General features: G+C 55.6%; 1 protein-coding gene across 7 annotated transcripts in view; it reads left to right on the top strand.

Moving 5' to 3' along the window:
• Positions 1-19224, top strand: part of STK36 (serine/threonine kinase 36) — a 38556-nt gene that overhangs the window by 2369 nt on the left and 16963 nt on the right. Inside the window, exons 5-28 of one of the 7 annotated variants that reach the window (XR_011726583.1) lie at positions 252-382; positions 631-880; positions 1281-1374; positions 1607-1776; positions 2001-2182; positions 2261-2387; positions 2496-2639; positions 2903-3082; positions 3298-3395; positions 3751-3856; positions 4232-4373; positions 4658-4785; positions 5360-5464; positions 5701-5799; positions 5966-6060; positions 6381-6444; positions 6648-6758; positions 6887-6961; positions 7388-7559; positions 7948-8095; positions 8309-8468; positions 8554-9300; positions 9395-9976; positions 15886-16143. Coding sequence is in view for 5 of the 7 variants with exons in the window: in XM_071747685.1 (XP_071603786.1) it covers positions 252-382; positions 631-880; positions 1281-1374; positions 1607-1776; positions 2001-2182; positions 2261-2387; positions 2496-2639; positions 2903-3082; positions 3298-3395; positions 3751-3856; positions 4232-4373; positions 4658-4785; positions 5360-5464; positions 5701-5799; positions 5966-6060; positions 6381-6444; positions 6648-6758; positions 6887-6961; positions 7388-7559; positions 7948-8095; positions 8309-8468; positions 8554-9300; positions 9395-9613 (3747 nt within the window). In the remaining 2 variants the exon portion in view is untranslated. Of the gene's footprint in view, positions 1-251; positions 383-630; positions 881-1280; positions 1375-1606; positions 1777-2000; positions 2183-2260; positions 2388-2495; positions 2640-2902; positions 3083-3297; positions 3396-3750; positions 3857-4231; positions 4374-4657; positions 4786-5359; positions 5465-5700; positions 5800-5965; positions 6061-6380; positions 6445-6647; positions 6759-6886; positions 6962-7387; positions 7560-7947; positions 8096-8308; positions 8469-8553; positions 9301-9394; positions 10904-15885; positions 16145-16674; positions 18052-18702; positions 18828-19224 lie in introns of those variants that run through there. The other 6 variants (XR_011726584.1, XM_071747686.1, XM_071747685.1 and 3 more) reach the window with 6 other exon arrangements.

The raw sequence follows: 19224 nt of genomic DNA, 5'->3' as shown, positions 1-19224 counted from the left end.
AGGGCCCAAGTTGCACTGGGAGACAGTGGGGTCCAGCAGGGACCTTGGGTTTCCTCTCCAAAGGACCACAGCACCGGGCTGCTGCCTTGGTCATTGTCCTACACCAAGGAACTGCTGGAACAAGGAACCATGGCTCTAGCTATCCACTGCCCCAAACAGTTGCAAAGGCAGAAGTGGGGCTACTGGGGGATCCAGGCTGTAAGGGACCCTATGGCTGTGCACCATGGGTGAGGTTCCTATGTCTCTGGCAGGTCCAGACCATAGCTGCCCAACTTGTCTCAGCTCTCTATTACCTGCACTCCCACCGCATCCTGCACCGTGACATGAAACCCCAGAACATCCTGCTGGGAAAAGATGGTGTCGTCAAGCTCTGTGACTTCGGGTGGGTGCTGGGGCCAGCTTGAAGGGGACATGTGCACTTGAGGCAGCCAAGGGGTGGTTTTGGTGCTGTAGCAGAGGAGGGGGGAGTGTGGAGGGGGACATGGATTCTGCATAGTTAGAAGCTGAACAGGGATTAGGAGGATTGTGAGCTCCAGAGGGAAGAAGTGGTGATAAACTCTTAGGGATCTCCCTGGGTGCTGCAATAGACATTTCAGCCTGAACTGTTCATCTGCACTTTGCTCTGAGCAGGTTTGCCCGGGCCATGAGCATTCACACCATGGTGCTGACCTCCATCAAGGGCACCCCGCTCTACATGTCTCCTGAGCTGGTGGAGGAGCAGCCATATGACCACACAGCAGACCTGTGGTCCATGGGCTGCATCCTGTATGAGCTGTTTGTGGGTACCCCTCCCTTCTACACCAGCAGCATCTTCCAGCTTGTCAGCCTCATTGTGAAGGACCCAGTCAAATGGCCTGTGGCCATAAGCCCAGTCTTCAAGGTAAGGGTGAAGGCCCACTTGGTGGGGTGAGGTCTGTTAATGTGGGAGCAGCTTTGGCCTCATCTGCTGTCCTGGTGGGTCATTCCTAGGTTTATGTCCTCTAACAGGGGGGATGTCAGAACATAGAGAAGGGATAAAAGCTGGCCCTCCTGGGAGGGAACCCTTGTCACTGTGGTCCATAACCTGGGAAACTGAGACTGACAGCAGAGGAGGGGTTTACTGGGCTAGGAAGGAAAGTGTCTTCCCATCTACGCTGAGCACTAGAGCCACTCCTTTCCGAGAGCCAGGCAGGGAACACAGTCCTCCTCTGTGCCTCCACTGGGGGAGATGGTGGGTACATTCTGCTTATTAGTGAGTGCAGAGCATGTTTTGGTGACCCTGGTGCTGTGCTGCCCTGCAGAGCTTCCTGCAGGGACTGCTCATGAAGGACCCTCGACAGCGCCTGTCATGGCCAGAGCTGCTCTCTCACCCCTTCATTGCTGGACAGGTTACTGGTGAGTGCTGGCTCTTTTTCTAGTGCTGACCAGGTCCATTTCCTCCTCCTACTGCCATGCTACTTTTACTGCTCTGGTCTTTGCTTTCCTCCTCTCAGTTCTCTCCACACACTGTCCCCTAACTCCTGCCCCTCTTCTTGCTTCTGTTTCTCCTGGGGTTCCCCAGGGATCCCAAAGCCAATCACTCCTCATGTACTGAGCTGATTGATGAGTTCTCTCCTTGCCTCCCCAGTGACTGATAACACAGAAGAGTGTGGGATCTCAAACCCCTTCACCACCAAGCTGTCCCCAGAGCTGCAGGCCCTGAAGGAGCAGCAAGCCCATTCCATGGCCCCCAAGAGTGGCCAGTCCAGGATCCTGAGAAAAGCCCAGCAGAAGATGGTTGAGGAGGCACAGAAAAAGGTGGGGGAAAGTGTGCGATTACCCTGACTGTATTCCACAGTCTGGGCAAAGGAGGGGCACTGAAATGGGAGCTGGATGGGGAAGACAGAAGGGTCAGGCTGGGGTGTGAGCCACACATAAGGCAGGATGTGGAGGCCTCAGGGTGGTGGGGTCCAGGGGACTCATCTGTCTGAGTAACAGTGTCCTAAACAAACTTCTCTGCCATCACCTGGGGCCAACTGAAGCAAAGTGGTGAATCTACGAAGGATTCTGGCAAAGAATGCCCTGGGCATAGACCCAGAACAGCTCCAGAGAAGGCAGCCCTTGGGAAGAGGGAGGCATCCTTTGCCTCCAATAAGAAGAACCCTGGTGTCCTGCAAGGGAAGATCAGCATGGCAGAGTTGGAGGAGTCTCCTTCCAACCCACGGTGAAGTAGAGCTGAGGCTGGGATGGGAGGAAGAGGGGAAGGCAGGGTTGTTCACTGATTGTGCTGTTCCTTGGCCAGGGAAGACAGCATCACTCGAGACTACACGAGGGAGTTTCCTGGAGCAGGGGCCTCTCTGCAGCCTGGTGGGGGCAGGGCAGAGCCTCGGGGCAGGCGCAGCATCGAGACAGTGGACCTGGAGAGTGAGGTAAGATGCTCTCTTGTGTTGAGGACAGCAGGGCCCAGTCCCCAGGGGCTGGTACAGAGACCCTGGGGCAGGCAGGGTCTGTAGTACCAGTCCTGTCTCTGTGGCTAGGAGCTAGAGAGCGATGAGGAGTGGCAGCACCTGATCAAGGCCACTGAGCCCTCAGCCATGCAGCTGAGCACACCACAGAGCCTCCTGAGGGACCCGGCCCTCCGGCACCGTGTCCAGGCCTGTCTGGCAGACTGTACTCAGCAGGTGAGTGATAGCTGGCCCAGGCAACTACAACTGGGGACATAGATGCCACATTCTTTCTCAGGGTTGGGTTGAGAGCATTGGTGGAGTCAGTCCAGGCAGCAAGAAAATTCTCTGCTTCTCCAGGAGCTGGAGCTATCTCATGCACTTAGCTTACCATCTGCTCCCCTGCTGTCCTGTGCCTGAATGGGTTGAAGAGCTGCCCCATGGCAGGAGAGGACAAACCCACTGCTGATCATGAGGTCTTCTGGCTTCTCTGTGTCTAGGTGCTGGAAGGGATGCTGGAGGGAGCCTCCCGTCTCCGTCCTGTGCTCCGTGTTGTGGACAACCTCCTGGCCACCCAGTGTGACTCTGACCTTCTGGGCCACTTCTGCCAAGAACTGAATTTGCCTCTGTCCCTGCTGTGTCTAGCCAAGCAGATCCTGGAGAGTGGTAGCACCAAGCAGGTGGGTGTAGGACTTGAGGGAAATCTGGGCTCCTTACAGCCCTGCAGAATGCTGGTGCTGATCATGCTGCCCTCCTGGAGCTGACTTACAGGGCCGGTGCATCTTCCAGGCACCCTGGAGACAGGGGAGGTCCTGGCAGGGAAGAATCCTGCCACCATGGTGTTGGGATGGCCAGCAGACAATCCCCACTTGCTGTTTCTTTCTGGATCCTGCAGCAGCCCTGGTGTATCACGGTGCTGACAGACCTCCTCATGGTGACAACAGTTTATTTCAGCAGTGAATGGAGCCTGGAGGCGGGTGGGCAAAAGGACAGGTAGGGACAACCATCTCCAATCTGAGGTCTTTTGTGACCATTCTGGGGACCTGGCCGTAGGTGGGAGGGTGGTGTTCATAAGCTGTGGCTGGAGCCATCTCCGTGGGGAAGTATCATGGACTAAGTGCCTGGTGCTGTATTGCTGTGTTCACAGAGGAGCACTGCCCACCAGCTGAATTAATTAAGGGGCACAGCTGACTAGAGGCCAGTTGTACTGCCTGCTGGCCACAGCTCACAGTGCTGGTGTATGCTGCCTGCTCCGTTAGCCAGGGCTACATGGTCCCTAGCCAGATCCTGTCCTAACAATCAAGGGCCATGTTTATCTGCTCTCCTTTGCCCCTGCTGCCTCCCCCAGCCTGCAGGCCTTTCAGGAGAGTGCCAGCTGCTTCCTATCCCTGCTGCCAGAGCTGCTAGCTGTGCCAGCCGACAGTGAGAAAAGACTCTGCCATCAAAGCCTCCTGGTAAGGGTTCCCCTGTCTCCCTTCTGCCTCAGGGACAGACTCTGTGGGGCTGTGTGTCAGGAGCTGATGCATTCTAGTTAGGACATGCTCTCACCCACTGGGGCTTTGGGGGTGGGATCACATGCAGAAAGGAGGTCTCTGAGGGGACACCTTTCCTGGCTGTGCCTCCGTGTATACCCTTCTCTCAGCCAGGGTGCAGCTGTGTGTGCCACCAACACAGTGACCTGGCTGGAGAGGACACTTGGAGGTCCCTGAAACTCTGGCATGAGTCCTTCTCCCAGCTCTGCCATCTCCCCCAAAGTCTTCTCCCCATTGTCCGTCTCTACCCTCCCACCCTCAGTCTGCATAGGTGGTAACTACTATATCTCCCCTCAGTGCTTCACCTTGCTTTGTGAGAACCTGGATAAGATATCCTCTTCCATCTCTGCCTCCTTCTATGTCAGCCTGCAAGAGGAACATCAGCCCCTGCTGAACAGACTCCTTCAGGGATCCATCTCAAATCAGCCTGCTCTGCGAGGTACCAGTGGTGGCAGCTTGCCACCTTTTCCTGGGGTTTCCACTCTCCCTCCTACCCTTAGGCTCCCTCAGAGCACTGACTGCCATTGCTGTGCTATGGGCTGGAGGAGCTGGCTGACTTTTATCTGCCCAAACCCCTGCTAACCAGAACTCTTCCCTCCCTCAGTCCTAGATCTCTCCCTCCTCATGTCACAAGCCTGACTTTTCCTCTCTTGGCCTCCAGCCCCATCAAGATGCTTCTCAGTGTCCCTTTGCACATTTCTCCTGAGCTCTGTTCCTGTGCAGGTGCAGCAATGGAGGCCAACTCACCCCAAGACCAGAGACCATGTGTGGCAGACATCTTCATGGCTGCATTGGCTGCTGCCTGCAGCATCCCCCTGGAGAGGAATGGCTGTCGGGAAGCCAAGCAGCAGGTCAGGCCATCTCTCTTTGCAGGGCGAGGAGGTGTGGTCCCCACAAGGGCAGCAGTCCTGTCCTTAAGGATCTCTTTTACAGCAGCAGAGTGGAGGGCTGGGGTCCTCTGACTGCAGGGGTCACAGGGCTGGCATTTGCAGGCTGCTCCCAGCCAATAGCTGAGCTTCAGAAGTCCAAGGACTCAAAAATCAATTCTGAGACTCACACTTAGGATCTGAACTGTGGGATGGACTAAATAAGGGACTAGACAATATAGAGAAAACATGAAAACAGTGATATGAGCTGTCAGAAATCTGAAATTGAAGGGATGATAGGAGACAAAACAACTACAGATTTACATTTGATCCTTTAACCCTGAGTCAACAAGGAGGGAAGCAGAGGAGGAATCTCACCTTTCTCATCTCAGTTTTGGGGTGGTGCATCAAAGTCATGCTGGATCATGGCAGATGGCATCCCTTTGTGAACACAGGCAACATGTATGAAGCAGATGTCTTCTTTGATTTATTTGTTGCTTGCATTAAATTTCTGAAGTCTGTGCAGTGCTTCAGGTGCAAAACAGGCTGATTTCTGCAGGTTGCTGAAGAGGTAGCTGGAAAGCTTATGGAAGGAGAGAGCCAGCAACTTGAGAGACTCCTGGGGAGACTGGAGCACCCAAGCTGTTCTTTGAACGTGCTGAAGGTAATGGATCCATCCATTTATCTGGCTGTGCCTAGAGATCTCTGGGCCTTTGGCTGGGAGTAAAGAGCACAAGGAAGAGGGAAACTGTGGTCTTATCCTTCAATGACTCCCATGTCCCTGGTGTCAGGTGTTGGATAAATGAGACCATGGTAGCCATGGGGTGTGACTGGGATGGGCCTGGTCACTGCATCCCTGTTCCCAGGGCCTGGTATGCATCTCTCTCCTCTGCCTCACAGATCCTCTATGCTGGCTGCCATGCCAGCCTGAGCCTGTGCCAGCACCTGGGAAGGAGCCAACAATTGTGGGGTTCCCTCATGCAGCACCTGAAGGGCAAGGTAGGACTGACATTCCTCTGAGCACTGCTCAGATCAAGCTTGGGAACATGTTGGGAGAAGAGTTTGGGGAGCTTAGTCTGGAGACTGCAGTTCTCCAGTACCTAGAAACATGCTCTTCTCCTCTCCCAGCCTTGCTGTCCCCCTGTGACTCCTGATCCCTTGGCAGGTCCCCATGGCAGAGGTGGCCCAGGAGGCAGCCCGTGAGGCCTCTCTGTACCTGCTGGCCCTGCTCACCCTGCAGCTCCAGGCCCCCCCTCCCAGGTAAGCACCTGCTTTCATTCATAGGTGGGAGAGAAACATGTCTTGCTCTAAAAATCCTTCTGTCTCACACACTGCCCAGAGCTGGGCTTCTGCTCCCAGTGATCCCTCTGATCCAGACACACCAGCAGAGTGCTTGGCAGTGTGGGTGGGTGCTGGGGGTGTGGTGAGGAGCCAGTGTGGACAAGGAGGTGCTGTGAACTGAGGCTTGCTCCTCCTGCAAGGTGTCTGCTTTCCAGCCCTGGGGATATTTGGATGCTGCTGCTCTGTGGGATGTGAAGTAGTGGGAACACTGTGCCCCTCTCCTGGTCCCTGTATTTCAGGCTTGAGGAGGTGGTTACCCTGGCTGTGGATCTCATCACTCAGTTTCCTGTTGTATCCCTTGTGGTAAGTACCCACCCTACCAGAACTGCCACCGAGAACCCTGCAGAGCCCCACATCCCATTTGGGATGTTGCTCACCCAGGGTGGGATGGGGGCAGGCACAGCCTGGCTGTCCCTGCCCAGGACTGAGGGATGAAGGCTCAGCACTAGATAGATAGAGAGCAGATAGAAAAGTCTCCAAGGTGCTGAGCTCCTCCTGTCCTACAGGGTGCTGCAGCATTCCTCCTGACACAGCTCAGTCAGCACGGGGTTGTCTTGGAGCTTGGAGGAGAAGAGATCCTGCCAGTGGTGACAAATGCTCTGACAGTGCCTGCAGAGGTATGAGATGGGGACAGAGGAGCAGGGGAGCCATGCTCTCACCCCACTGTGGAGCTCAGAAGGGGCAGTTGTGGTGCCACTGCCCTCAGACACAGCACCTCACTCCAGACTGTCCCCCACTCTTGCAGCTGCAGCTCCCCCTGCCAGTGGGTGCTGGTCTCTATGATGGGCTCTTTTTCCTCCTGCTGAAGCTCCTTGCCCAGGTACCAGTCTGCCTGTCTCCCTTTCCCTGGTCCCTGCCAAAAGGTGTGGGAGCAAAAAGGTCTGAAAATGGATGGAGGCTGAGGCAAACTAGGAAAGTGGGCAGCTTTGGCTGAGCTGTGCAACCCCATGACAATCACCTAGTGTTCCTGAGTTGTCTGTGGAGCTCTGGAGGGTTAGTGGGAGAGTAGTGGGCAGGGAGGGGTGATTCTTGGGCACATTGGAGAGAGGGCAGAGATGCCCTGGGACTGAAGCCAGCAGCAAGTACAGCAGGGCTGCCATCTGTCTGGACCCCTTTCCTCCCCCTGGGCCCTATCTGTCCAGCCCTCACCTTCCCAGGACCATGGGCCTGGCCCACCCATGGACCAAAACCATGGAGAGCTGTGGACAACTGTGAAGCCCTCTGACAGCTGCCTTCCCACCTCTAGGAGGATGTAGCCATGGAGCAGAGCTTTGCTACCTCAGAGTTGTGGAGTGTGGTCTGGCATCGTGTTGCTGCAGTGTGTTGTGCAGGCAGTGACAGGGAAGCACTGGAAGGAAACTCCCCCGGGGAAGGTCACCCAATGGCAGAGCCAGACTGGAACCTCCTCTCCCCTTCAGGTAGGTGCTGTGGGACAGCAGGACATCTGTCCTGGGCCCAGCTCCACGTCCTCCTCAGACTTGCCCCTGGCAGCACCTGGTTCCTGAGGCCAGAGGGGCTCAGAGAGCTTTTAATTAGGATTGCTGTTGTCCTCTGGGAGAGCAGGCTGGGCTGGTCCATGCTGGCAGCAGCTCAGCTGAGCTGACTGTGGAGGAACAAGAAAGAGCGTTTGCTGCACGGGAGCACTCACCCTGGCAGATGTAACTACCAGGAGTGGAGCTTGGCCTGAGTCTTGGGCAGGGAAGCACAGAAGCAATCCTGGAGCAGCCTTGAGGCAGTACAAGCATCAGCAAAGAGACTTTTCAGCCTTCTCTAGCTTTACCCCTCTGCTGTGCTATTCCCCTTCAGGCACCCTGCTCTTCCTCAGCTTGGCCCTCTTCGTCTTCACTCATGAGTCCCACTGGTGCCTGCCTCAGCTCACCCAGCCCCATGGTGTCCTCATGGTGACGCTGAAGAGGCTGCTGTCCCCTGGCTTCCTGGCGTGCCTGGCACGGACGTGAGTTATGGGGAGGGCTAAAATGGGCAGAGCTTGGTTGGTGATCAGGGCCACAGGCATGCAGAGGGCTGAGAAGTTCCTGACCTGGAACTGGCAGGGCACAGCTCACCTGCAGAGCCTTTCTTTAGTACCTGGAGTGGGGAATGCTCTCTGCCCCTTGCCCTTATGTTCTGATCACCTCTGTATTAAGCTCTCTCTGTCCAATTAATTCAGGCAAGCAGGAGAGGATGGGGACCCTGAGCTTGTCCCAGCTGTGGTGATTCAGGCCTGCCAGCTCCTCTGTTTCCCTTTTGCCCTGGATGTGGATGGAGACACCTTAGCATTGGTCATAGAAGCTGTGAAAGACAGCCAGATCCCTGCACAGCTACTGCAGGTACCCTCTTAGCCCCATGTTTCTCTCCCCACAATATTGTGGCCCAGGACAGCTCACTCAGCACTGCTCTCTCCTTTCTCCTTAGGTCTGCTCTCACCATCTTCCTCTCTCACACACCGAGCTCCCTATGAGTCTTTTGTGCCACCTCGTTGTGTCTGATGAGCAGATCATAGACCAAATGGTGAGGGAAGCTGCTGCCTCAGAGCACATCATTGCCTTCTTGTCGTCTGCCTTGTTTTCAGACAACGTCAGGCTCACAACTGACCTCCTGTCTCTCTTGACCCATGTGGCCCGGGCCTGTCCAGAGCACCTGCCCTTTCTCCAGAAGATCCTGAGGGGCTCGGATGTGGCTGACCAGCCACTGACCCACCTGCTCGGCCACCAGCAACACCCGATACGGGCCAAAACCTGCAACCTGCTGGGCAACCTCCTTCGACATGGCCATGGCTTTCCCCAGGCACTGCAGAACCAGCCCGGGTTGCTGGAGAGGCTGCTGGGGTGCCTGGAGGACCGGGAGGAGAGCGTGCGCCGGGCAGCCAGCTTCGCGGTGGCCAACGCTGCTTACCACGAGTCCTCCCCGGCCGGACCCCTGGGCCGGGCCGTGCCCAGGCTGACGCGGCTGCTGAGCGACAGGCAGGCCCGGACACGCTGCAACGCGGCCTCCGCCCTGGGCAACCTGTGCTGGCGCTCGGGCGAGTTAGGGGAGCTGCTGATGGAGAGCAGGGCCCCCCACGTCCTGCTGGAGGTGGCCTGCGGGGACCCCCGGGAGACCGTGCGGGAAGGAGCCCTGGCGGCGCTGCGGTCCCTCAGCCAGCACCCCGGGATGCAGCAGGTACCGCACCGGGAGCTCGGCTGCTCTGCAGGACCCGGCGGTGCCGCGGGGACCGGGCTGGCGGATGACTCCTGTCCCTCTCTTTGCTCCGCAGGTCCTGCTGTCCCTCAGGGCTACCGAGAAGCTGGCCGCACTGGCCAGCAGAAGCGACTCGCAGCCTGCTGCTGGTGGCAGCCCCCGCCCCTTGTCTGCCCGGCACTGCGAGAAGCTCCTCCGCCTCCTCGCACCGCTGGGCAGCACCGGCGGGGGCGGCGCGGGAAAGGACCCCGGGACCCCCGATCCCGGCATCTCTGCCACCCCCCACCAGCGCTGAGGGCTGACGCCGGGCTTCGTACTATGCCGTTCCTGGAAAAGTGCCTTTAGACTAAATAAAACGCTTCTTTTTGAGCAGCCCCCCGGCCGGGCCCGCCCGCCGGGCCCCGGGCAGTGTTACCGGGCATCCCGGGGCTTTGTTCCCCTGCCCCGGCGCAGCCCTGCGGGCACCGGCACCCCGGCTGTCTCTCCGCCACTTCGAGAGGAGGCGCTGCGCAGTCCGTGTTGCCCGCCGGCTCGACTGGCGCGGTGGCTGCCGGGAGGTGTAGTTAGGTGTCGGCTCCGCCCCGGATCTCTATGGTAACGGCGGGCGGTGCGGCGACGGCGCGAGGAGCTGCGGGGCCCCCGGGAGCCGTGCTGGGCGGTGAGTACGGGAGGGGCGGGACCGCTTGTGCCTCCCTCCAAGGAGCGGGGCCCTTCGTGGGGGGTGCGTGTCCTCTCGATTACCCGCCCCAGGGTCCCCTGAGGCGTGGGGGCCCCTCGGCCTCCCCCCGCTGCCTCCCCGTCCCCTCCTCGCCGGGGCCCCCCCGGCCCTCCCTGCTCTCCGCCCTCCTCCAGTACCCCCCTGGCCCTAGCCTGGGCCGGGCCGGGCCCGAGGAAGCGCCTTGCCCAAGCCCAGCGCTCTGCGGAGGTCGCCGCGGCCCAGCCTTGTGTCCCGTTGTGGTGGGCCGGGCCCCGGGGGGCTGGGGTGGTGGCTCGGGGGTGCCCTGCGTCGGGACGTTCTGGGGACTGTGTCCTGACCACCTCTCCCGGGGCGGGACGAAGTGTTTCGGTAGCGACTTTGTCCTCAAAGACCCAGAGCGTGTTTCCCGGGCACGCAGCAGGAAGGAGGAGGAGCTGGCTCCTCAGCCAGCCTCTCCAGAGGCACCTGGAGCAGCATTCGGGATGGAGCTGGGGTTTAGCGGGGCATTGGGGCAACCCAGCTATTAATTCCTCTACTGGGGTCTTGGTCTGGCTGTATGAAGGTCTAAAAAAGAGCTGATGAGTCTCAAAGGTGAAAGTTGAGACAAGCCTGGAGTGTTTCCTGAGTGTCTCTAAGAGACAAGGTTTCCTGAGAATAAAGGGCTCAGGAGCAGGAAGCCCTGTAGTGCTGTGCCAGCCCGCTGCCTCCCTGCCTGGACAGGCTGTGGATATCTCATGGGCAGTGGAGTTCAGCCCTGTAGGTCCACATCAAAACCCTCCCTACATGACTCTAGTGATGTGCCTTCTCTTTCTTATTGCTGACAATGTGTGTGAAGGTCTGGTGGTCTTGGTTTGGAGGAATAAACAGCATATTGTTCTGATCAAATAATTTTGTTCCAATCTAATAATTTTTCCTTGATTCTTAGTGGTTGTATCTAGCAGCTTGTCTGCCCTTGCATTGCTCTTGTGCTACAGCCCTTAACTTGAGTATGAGTCAAATGATTTTGTTTTGGCCTCTCCTGCTCTTCTGTCATGCCTGAGGCCCTTCTCAGCATATCAGGGATTGCACTTCAAGGAGGACACTGAGGGGGCCAAATGCTCCTGTCCCCAGATAATGTTGCCTGCATGGAGAGGTTGGGTCACCAACACAGGTTGGGGGCTTTGGCTGCCATACTGGCCTGCCTGGGTGCCATTGCTTGGCATTTCTTGGGTTCATCCCTTGCACCAAGTATGTGAGTATTTGGCAGTTTTTCCCCAAATGAATCTATTTTTGCTCCACTCCCAGCCTCCAGGGAGACTGCTGAACGGAGTGAGGTGGTTGCAGTGCCTCCAGAGGAATCTTTCCCACCCCAGTCAAGACACGGAAGGGTCTTCATCACATACTGAAGGAGAGACCTGGGAGCTTTTTATTCCAGTTCCAGATATTTGTCAGATAAAAAAAGTCTCAAGATAACAGACAAAGGATTGATATACTAGAGTCATAGACTGGTTTGGATTGGAAGGGACCTTAAGGAACATCTAGTTCCACCCCCCTGCCATGGGCAGGGACGCCTCCCACTAGACCAGGTTGCTCACAGCCCCATCCAACCTGGCCTTGAACACTTCCAGCCAGGGGGCAGCTACAATTTCTCTGGGCAACCTGTGCCAGTGTCTCATCATCCTCACAGGGAAGAATTTCTTCCTAATATGTCCATAAATCTACTGGTTCTCAGCTGAAAACCATTCCCCTTTGCCCTGTCCTTACACACCTTTGTAAAAAGTCCCTCCCCAGCTTTTCTGTAGCCCCTTTGGGTACTGGAAGGTGCTATAAGGTCTCCCTTGAAACCTCTTTTCCAGGCTGAACAACCCCAACTCTCTCAGCCTGTTTTGAGCTTATTGGGAATTGTTTCCTTCTACATGTTGATATTTTATACTTGTACTATTCATCCTTAGTCTTCCACCTTTCTTTTATTTCTGTGCCAAAGGCTGTGAGGCCAAGCTGCCTAAAACCAGACAGATCTGTGTTAACCACCTCATTGGCTCCTGTGCTGGTGGCCAAGCTCTCTGCAGGTCTCATGGGGTAATTCCGTACTTTTCCTCCCATCATGGAGCTCAATTCAGAGTGTTACCTCTTTTGTTTGCTGTCACTCAGATCTGCAGGGAGGTGCTTTAGACCTCCTCACTGAAAGGCTGTAAACCAATAACTGCTTAACTGGCTGCTGTTAACCCAGACTTGTTTTCCTGCTCCAGTTTGTGCTGCAGTACAGCTGCTCCCATAGCTCAGATGATGAGAAAGTACGTGGCTTGGTCCAGTGCCCGTGAAGTCTGCCTGCCTCCCTTCCTCAACACCACCTTGTGAATGGGATTGTGTGCCAGAGCTGCCCTGCTCTTCTTGCATGGCAGTGCTGTGCATAGTTAAAGGGTAATTTTGGGCAGCCATGTGCTTCTCATGCCTGTTCTGCTCAGTGTGGAATTCAGCGCTGCAGCCACTGAATGGAAATGTCCATCCCCAGTGCAAAGGCCGGGCACAAGTGTAATCCTGGGATGCAGGTGGAATTTGCTGACACATCCCCACAGTGGCTGATTTCTCACTGCATTTTGACTTGAGTGGCCAAGTTAAAACTTTGGTGTTTTGATTAGAAGAGGAATTGGTCATCATGCTGTGGCTCTGTGTTTGCACCTTAAGCGTGGTTCTGCGGGACGGTGTGCTGGAGCAGAGAGGAAGCGGCAACGGCGTGGCACAGCAGCATGCCAGGCTGTTGGTCTCTGTGCTGCCAGCATTTCTGTGGTAGCCAAGCTGTCTCTGCGTTGTCTTGTTCTTGTGGACTTATTCTCATGGCCAGCACGACCCTCTGCTTGAAGTTGGGGGTGACCTTGGGTGCTGCTTTGTCTGGGTGTCTGAGTGTACTTGCGACCACTTGCTTCCTGGAGCTGATGTAAGTGAGGGTTGTTTCCCTGCTGTTGAAACTCAAGAGCTTGTACCTAGCTACCAGGTGTAAGAGCAGCTTTAGGCACTCTCAGCTGATTGTTTTTGAATCAATGTACTTGATCTTGTTGAAGGATTCTTAGGGTTTTTTGAAGGGCTACAAACCCTTAGTTTGAAATGTATATTGGGTTTTAAATCTGTTTATTTTGCATTGTTGTTAACTCGCTTGTTAACTTAGCCTTAGTCGAAAACACCAGAGCTGCAAGAGAGGAACTTGGTGTGAACTCAGCTTTTGTTTAGAAAAAAATGTTATCCTTTCTACTCCTAAAGAAGGGAAATTGTTCCCTGCAATGGCATAGCAAACAATAGCAAATCACAGTTGTCTGATTCTCCCCTCCCTCTTGTGACTTTGGGCTGACAGCATGTTATCAGGTCAGCTTGCAGCTCATCCATTTGCAAGCTCTTGTTATTTTGAGTGTGTCACCACAGCTGCGTTTAAAATAACCTCCTCAGCCAAACTCATGTGATGGAGGGATGGTGTGCACACCCAGGCTCTTATGGTCTTGTCCTTTCCTGTTCAAATCAGAACTGTGAGGAGCTGCTGTCAGAGGAGCACATGCTGCAGGGAGCCTGGGGCTAGAGGAAGGGACTTCACTGAAGCTTGGTGGGGTGCACACAGGCTGGGGCACGTGGTGGTCTCTACATGCCTGGGATGTGACATTCGTAAAGGCTGTGGCAGGGCTCCAGCTGACGTCCCGAAGCTTGCAATAATAATAAAAGGTGGTAGGGAAATAATTGTGAGTGCAGCTGTACAGTTACTCCAGCAGGGACAACTTTGGCCTCTGTATTGTGTGTCAATAAGTCCAAGCCAAAATCCATTAATTACTAGTAATGATGTTTGGGTTTGATTTCTAGCCTGGTGACTTCACCCTGGGCTTTTCCCAGCTCATGTTTCTACAGTAAAATTTCCAGGTGTAGTTTTGTTGCTGTTGTGAGCTCCTTTGCTGTAGGGTTGGCAGAACTAGGGATTGCGTCAGGCTGTGACCTTGCTCCACCCCAAAACTCTGAGTTAAACATAAAGAGGAAACTTCCCTTCCTAGTAAGCAGTAAGGTTACCTTGGGGCAGGTGCTGTGGTTCATGCCCAGAGCCACAGTGACGTGGCATCTGCTGTCCTGTTGTGTCCACGTTGTGGCATGTGAAGGAGCCCCTGTCTCTGCCAGTGCTCCTGAACATTCCACAGGTGCTTTGCTGAGCTGTCCTTGCAGCGAGGGCAGGAGCCAGTCTGCAGGCAGGCATCAGTGGTGGCTGTGCTGTCACACAGGAGGTGGGACAGGAGCGTGGATGGGGGAAAGGACAGGCAGCATCAACTGGTGCTGCCAGTCTGAGTGCGTCCTGACCTACCCAGTATGGAGCCTTGTTCTTCCTTTTGTCCTCCTTGCCCCTGCCTCTGAGCTCCTGTGTCTCCACAGGGAAGCAGTGGTGGTTATTGTTGTCAAAGCTGTACCACTGCCTCCGTTGCACCCCTGCTCCGTGCTAGCCCAGCTGCTTCTGAGGCCCTCCTGCAAAACCTCTCCGGAAAAGGACAAGCTCTGCCTGTCTCCCTCTGCCACTCTGGGGCTGGGAACCAGCCCTGGCTGAGTAGGTAGTGGTGGCTGGGGCTGTGCCATGGCCAGACCTTCACCCTGGCTGCAGGCAGCACCCCTGTGCTGGTCACATCTGTGCCACTGCTGTCACTTACTCCAGAGCAGGGTCACACAGGGCTTCTGCTGGCACACTCATGCCTGTGTCTAAGCTGGCTGGAGGGTTCGTGTCGCTTGTTACAGCTTCATTAGGCCAAGTCACTTTTATTTTTATAGCAGGATGATCCACTGATAGCTGTAAAGCCGGTGGAGACGAGGTGCAGGGTGGCTTTCCCTGCAGGCTGCTTTTGCAAGGTCATTCACAGCCGGGTGGGAGCGCAGCCGGTGTCCGGGCTCGCAGCGCAGGCGGTCGTGCTGCAGTGACAGTCGCCTTTAGACAGGGACAGTGGAGAGACTTTAATTCACCTCCTTACATTTTTATTTTGATTTTTCACATTGCTAGTGTGCTCGGGTTGCCTCGCGATTAGGACGTGCACTGTGACCTGGGGTAGGGGTGTGTGGAAGCCACACTTCCTTCGCTTTTTCACGGGGGGAAACTTGAGCCGAGCTGGTGGTGGCATCTGAGCCGCTGCCTCTTTGCTCTGTGCTAATCGCTGTGAATGTCACAACACGGCCAGGTTTGCTGCTGGCTGCGAATCGGGCAGTGATCCGGTGGTGCGGCACAGCTCGGTTCTGCAGGGTGCATGGGATTGGATTCCCCTCTCCAGAGCCTGAAGGCCCTCCGGAGGCACGCAGCTGCCCCATCCTCATCGGGAGGGCTCTGCATGACTGTATAAGCACTAACAAGTGGTGTAGCCATGGGTGTGGAACAGACCTGGCCCCTTTCACACTTGCTTGCAGAGCTTGGCAGGGCAGCAGCTCTCCTTGAGGACATACAGCTCCTATAGGATCCTGCATGGGATGTTCCCACTTTGTGTAGCCTCTGGTTGGGATGCTGCTGACCTGTTGTTCTTGGAGACCAGGGTATGATTTACAGCTTGGGGCTGTGAGCCTCTGTCATTGTCAGAGTGATGTCGGGGTCTCCCACCTACACTTTATAACTGCTGCAGCCCAGGCTTGGTTTTCAGGTGAGAAAGGAGGGTATATGTACAGTGCAAAAAAACTAAGAAGGTGCTCTGCTTATCTTTCTTTTATACATTTTTTCCCCCATAATACATAAGCTTATGAGAGCTGGATGGAAGGTGGAAGAGCAATCCAACCAGCCAGCCAGCCTTCTTGGGATACAAATTCCTATAATGGTTGCATCCAGAGGGGCCCTCCAGGCATGTGTTAAAGTAAGACAAATACCTGGCACATGGTTTGTTTTCTCATTCCCTTCTCCTCAGGTGAGAGGATCTTGCAGTCATGATGCAATAGTTCCTTTTAGGAGGATTCAGGACACGTCTGCATCTCTGTGATCTGCCCGTTGCTCCTCGTGAGAGACTTTTCTGTAGGACTGCAGTGGGGAGGAACGTGTGTGTGCTGTACTGCCAGTCTCTGCTGGAAACTGAGGTGTTGATGTTAGAACTGCTCTGCATTTGTTCCTTGCTGTTTTCTGAGTCCTGATCTCTTTGGGATGCCCTCAGCCCTCCATGGGGTTACACAGTAAGAAGTATTTTATTTTTAACACCAAGGTCTGAGGTTCTCACCTTGGGAGCTGAAACTTTATGGAGTGGGGAGAAGAAAAAGAAGCAGATGTCTTGGGGCTTGCAGTGGAGCCAGGAGAGCTGGTGGTAAAGCACATGGTGCAGTTTGGAGATGCAGACATGTGGGACTGGACTCTGTCTGCCATGCTGGGTCTGGTGCAGGTGGCCTCTCTTTGCAGCCAGGGCTGCTGTGCTGTGGCTGCTACCCTGCGACCTTGGCTGGCAGCCAGACACTCCTGCGTGTCTGCTGGGTGCAAGCTGTCCTGTGGATGGCACTTTTCTTAGGGCCCTCTTAACGTGTTATTTGCATCCTCTGGTTTCATGTGAGAAGCCAGCTCTTCCTTTGATTTGTTTTAGGAGTCTCCTCCAGGAGACTCTCGGGGAGCTCAGCAGGTAGAGCCACAGTTTTTCATCCTGCAGGGAAAGCAGCTTGCCCTCCTCCCCTCCTGCTGGGATAACAGTGCCTTTCATGCTGTTGTCTTGTTTCAGGCCAGCAAAGATGCTGCTGTAGATGAGTGATTTGCTCGTGCCTCACGTGCTATGGCTCTACATGGCCTCCGCAGGACCAGAACGCGCTGATCTGGGCCCTGAACTGGAGAAGAGCATTGGGCTCACATCAGGCAGAAGGCTGGCAGGGAGACCTCAGCCACGCCAGGCCTGGCACCTTGCTCAGCAGCAAGTGAAACCCATCTGGAATTTAGAGAAGAAGAATGCGAGTGCTTTCCAGAGTTACAGCCGCCTCCTGCCCTCAGGGATCCCTCTGCAGCAATCCTGCCTCTTGTGTGTGCCGTCACCAAGCCATGCACACCCCAGTGAAGATGCTCTCCTGAGCCCACCCTCAGCCCAGTCCTGCCTGGACCCGGGTGGGATTGCTCTGCTCTGCCAGCGGTCCTGCCCCAAACCCCAGCCCTGTGGGCTTCCTTTCCAAAGCCCTCAGAACACCAGCTCTGCTGAGGGAAGTATGATGGCTTCCTCGGTGATGGAGCCCAGCCTGCTGCCTGCACTAGTTGAGGAGCACTCGGGGACTGGGTTGAAAGGCTCTGCCCTTGGCTCGGATCAGCAGGCTTCCAGCTCCTATAGACCAGTGCTCAGTAGCAACTCTTTTCTACAGCCAAGCAGTTCTAAAGTGCCTTTGCTGCAGTCTCTGGAAATCAAGAAGGCGAAAAGCACCCACAGCGCCCCTGCTGCCTCATCTCTCCACTCTAGGAAAGATGGAGACAGCTCCCACAGTAACCTGGTACACAGAGCAATGAAAAACAATGACTTTGTGATGGAGAAAACCACAATTCCCTCCGTGAGCCTCATGCCCAGCAGTGCAGTCCTCAGGAAGGACCAGTGCTCACGGGAGGACTCTGAGAGGAGAGCTCACAGCTTGAAAGAGAAAGAGCAGCAGATCAGCCTCACAAAGGCTGTGCAGCAGCTGGGAAGACAGACTGCCACATGCAATGGCTCTGGACACAAAGCTGAAAGCTCTGGCCTTACAAATGTGGGCAGGCTGTCCCACTGCAACAGCAGGTGGGGGCAGCACATCATAGCACAGCTCACCCCGAAAGAAACCATCACTCCTCTGAACTTGGAGGTGGGTGGCCATCGCCTTAGCAGCAGCTCAAGCCCTGCAGGCACCAAGGGTGCTGCTGTCTGCACGAAGCGTATCAGCGCCCGCCTCCTGGCCTCGCGTGCTGGCTCTGCTGACCACAAGGCTGACAGCTGGCGTGTGAGCAGGCTGAGCCCCCCTGATGGGGACAGGGTGGCCAGAGCAGAGCCTCCACACCTTGCTGCTGTCCACAGAGTCACAGCTCAGGTGTCCGCCATCCAACTAGAGGAAGAGGAGAAGCAGGCCTCGCCAGCGCTGCCGGATAAGCCTGAGTAAGTAAAGCCAGGAGGAGGAGGGAGGCCGTGATGGGCTGGGCTGGATGTTGTGCCTGTGTGTGTTGGGAGCACTATGGGAGTGCCCATAAGGGTAACCATGGACTGCGTCCCTGACCAAAACCCACCTGTGGCATCCTGCTGTGGAGGGAGCCTTCCTGCCACCCACAGCTTCACACAGGCACTCAGGGTGGCTCTGAGCCCTCCCATCTTCTCCTTTAGCCACAGCCTGGAGTTGCTGTGTGGCATTTCTAGCTCACTACCCACACAGTCACAGTGCCCTGCCTGCTGTGTCAGGCTCTGAGCATATGTTGGCTGAAGCCTGCTGTTGAACCGGATCCAGCAAGACTGTCCTGGGCAGAGAGAGGGGTTTCTGAAAGAATGTGGAGCTGCTGCAGGACAGGGAGGGCACAAGGATGTATAGCTCCTGCTGTCCTGCTGGGAGAAGGTGTCCTTGTGCATCTTACTTTCTGATTGCTCTGGAAAATGTTCCTTCTTAGGATGCCCTGGGGTCTTCCTAGCTTAGATTGAGTACTGGTACATCAGTACTGTCGAAGGCAGTGCTGTCACTCCCCTGCCCTGTTATTGCATACTTTCTCATGGCTTCTGGTCCACAGAAAGCATGTGTTGATCCTGATGTGATGTCCTTAGTTCTAGTGTCACTGCTGAGCAGTCGCCCCTGGAGCTCAGCCATCCCCAGGATGAAGTGGAGGAAGAACTTCCTGATGGCCTGGGTGACAGCTGCAGTGAGGAGGAGGATGATGATGATGAAGACAGTGAGTGCTGGTTCCTGGGGAGGGTTGTGCTCTTTCTTTCAAGGTGGGAAGTGTGGGGGCTGTCTGGGAGCTGGGGGTGAGCACAGTTACTGCCTTCCTATTTTACATTCGTGCTGTCATTTCAGGATGACCTGAAATGCTGAACCCAAAAGCGATGTAACAGTGAGGAGGAACTGCATGGGTTCCTCTGGGGAGCAGACTGGGGCTCGCCACTGTCTCACTCCAAAATGTACCCATCTCCTCTCAGTGCAGGGGTGTCAGCTCCACCCCCACTGCCTGCCTTTCATGCCACTCATTAGTGAGCAAAACCCAGGATCCAAGGACTTAGGACAGCTGGACAGGGTTTGTTCTCTGGGGAAACTGCTTTCTTCCTTTCCTAACTGTGCATTCATTCCCC

Source organism: Heliangelus exortis, chromosome 6 (assembly GCF_036169615.1).
Source record: "Heliangelus exortis chromosome 6, bHelExo1.hap1, whole genome shotgun sequence".
NCBI lineage: Eukaryota > Metazoa > Chordata > Aves > Apodiformes > Trochilidae > Heliangelus > Heliangelus exortis.
The sequence above is the reverse complement of the archived record's forward strand: the minus strand, read 5'-3'. Positions and strand labels throughout refer to the sequence as shown.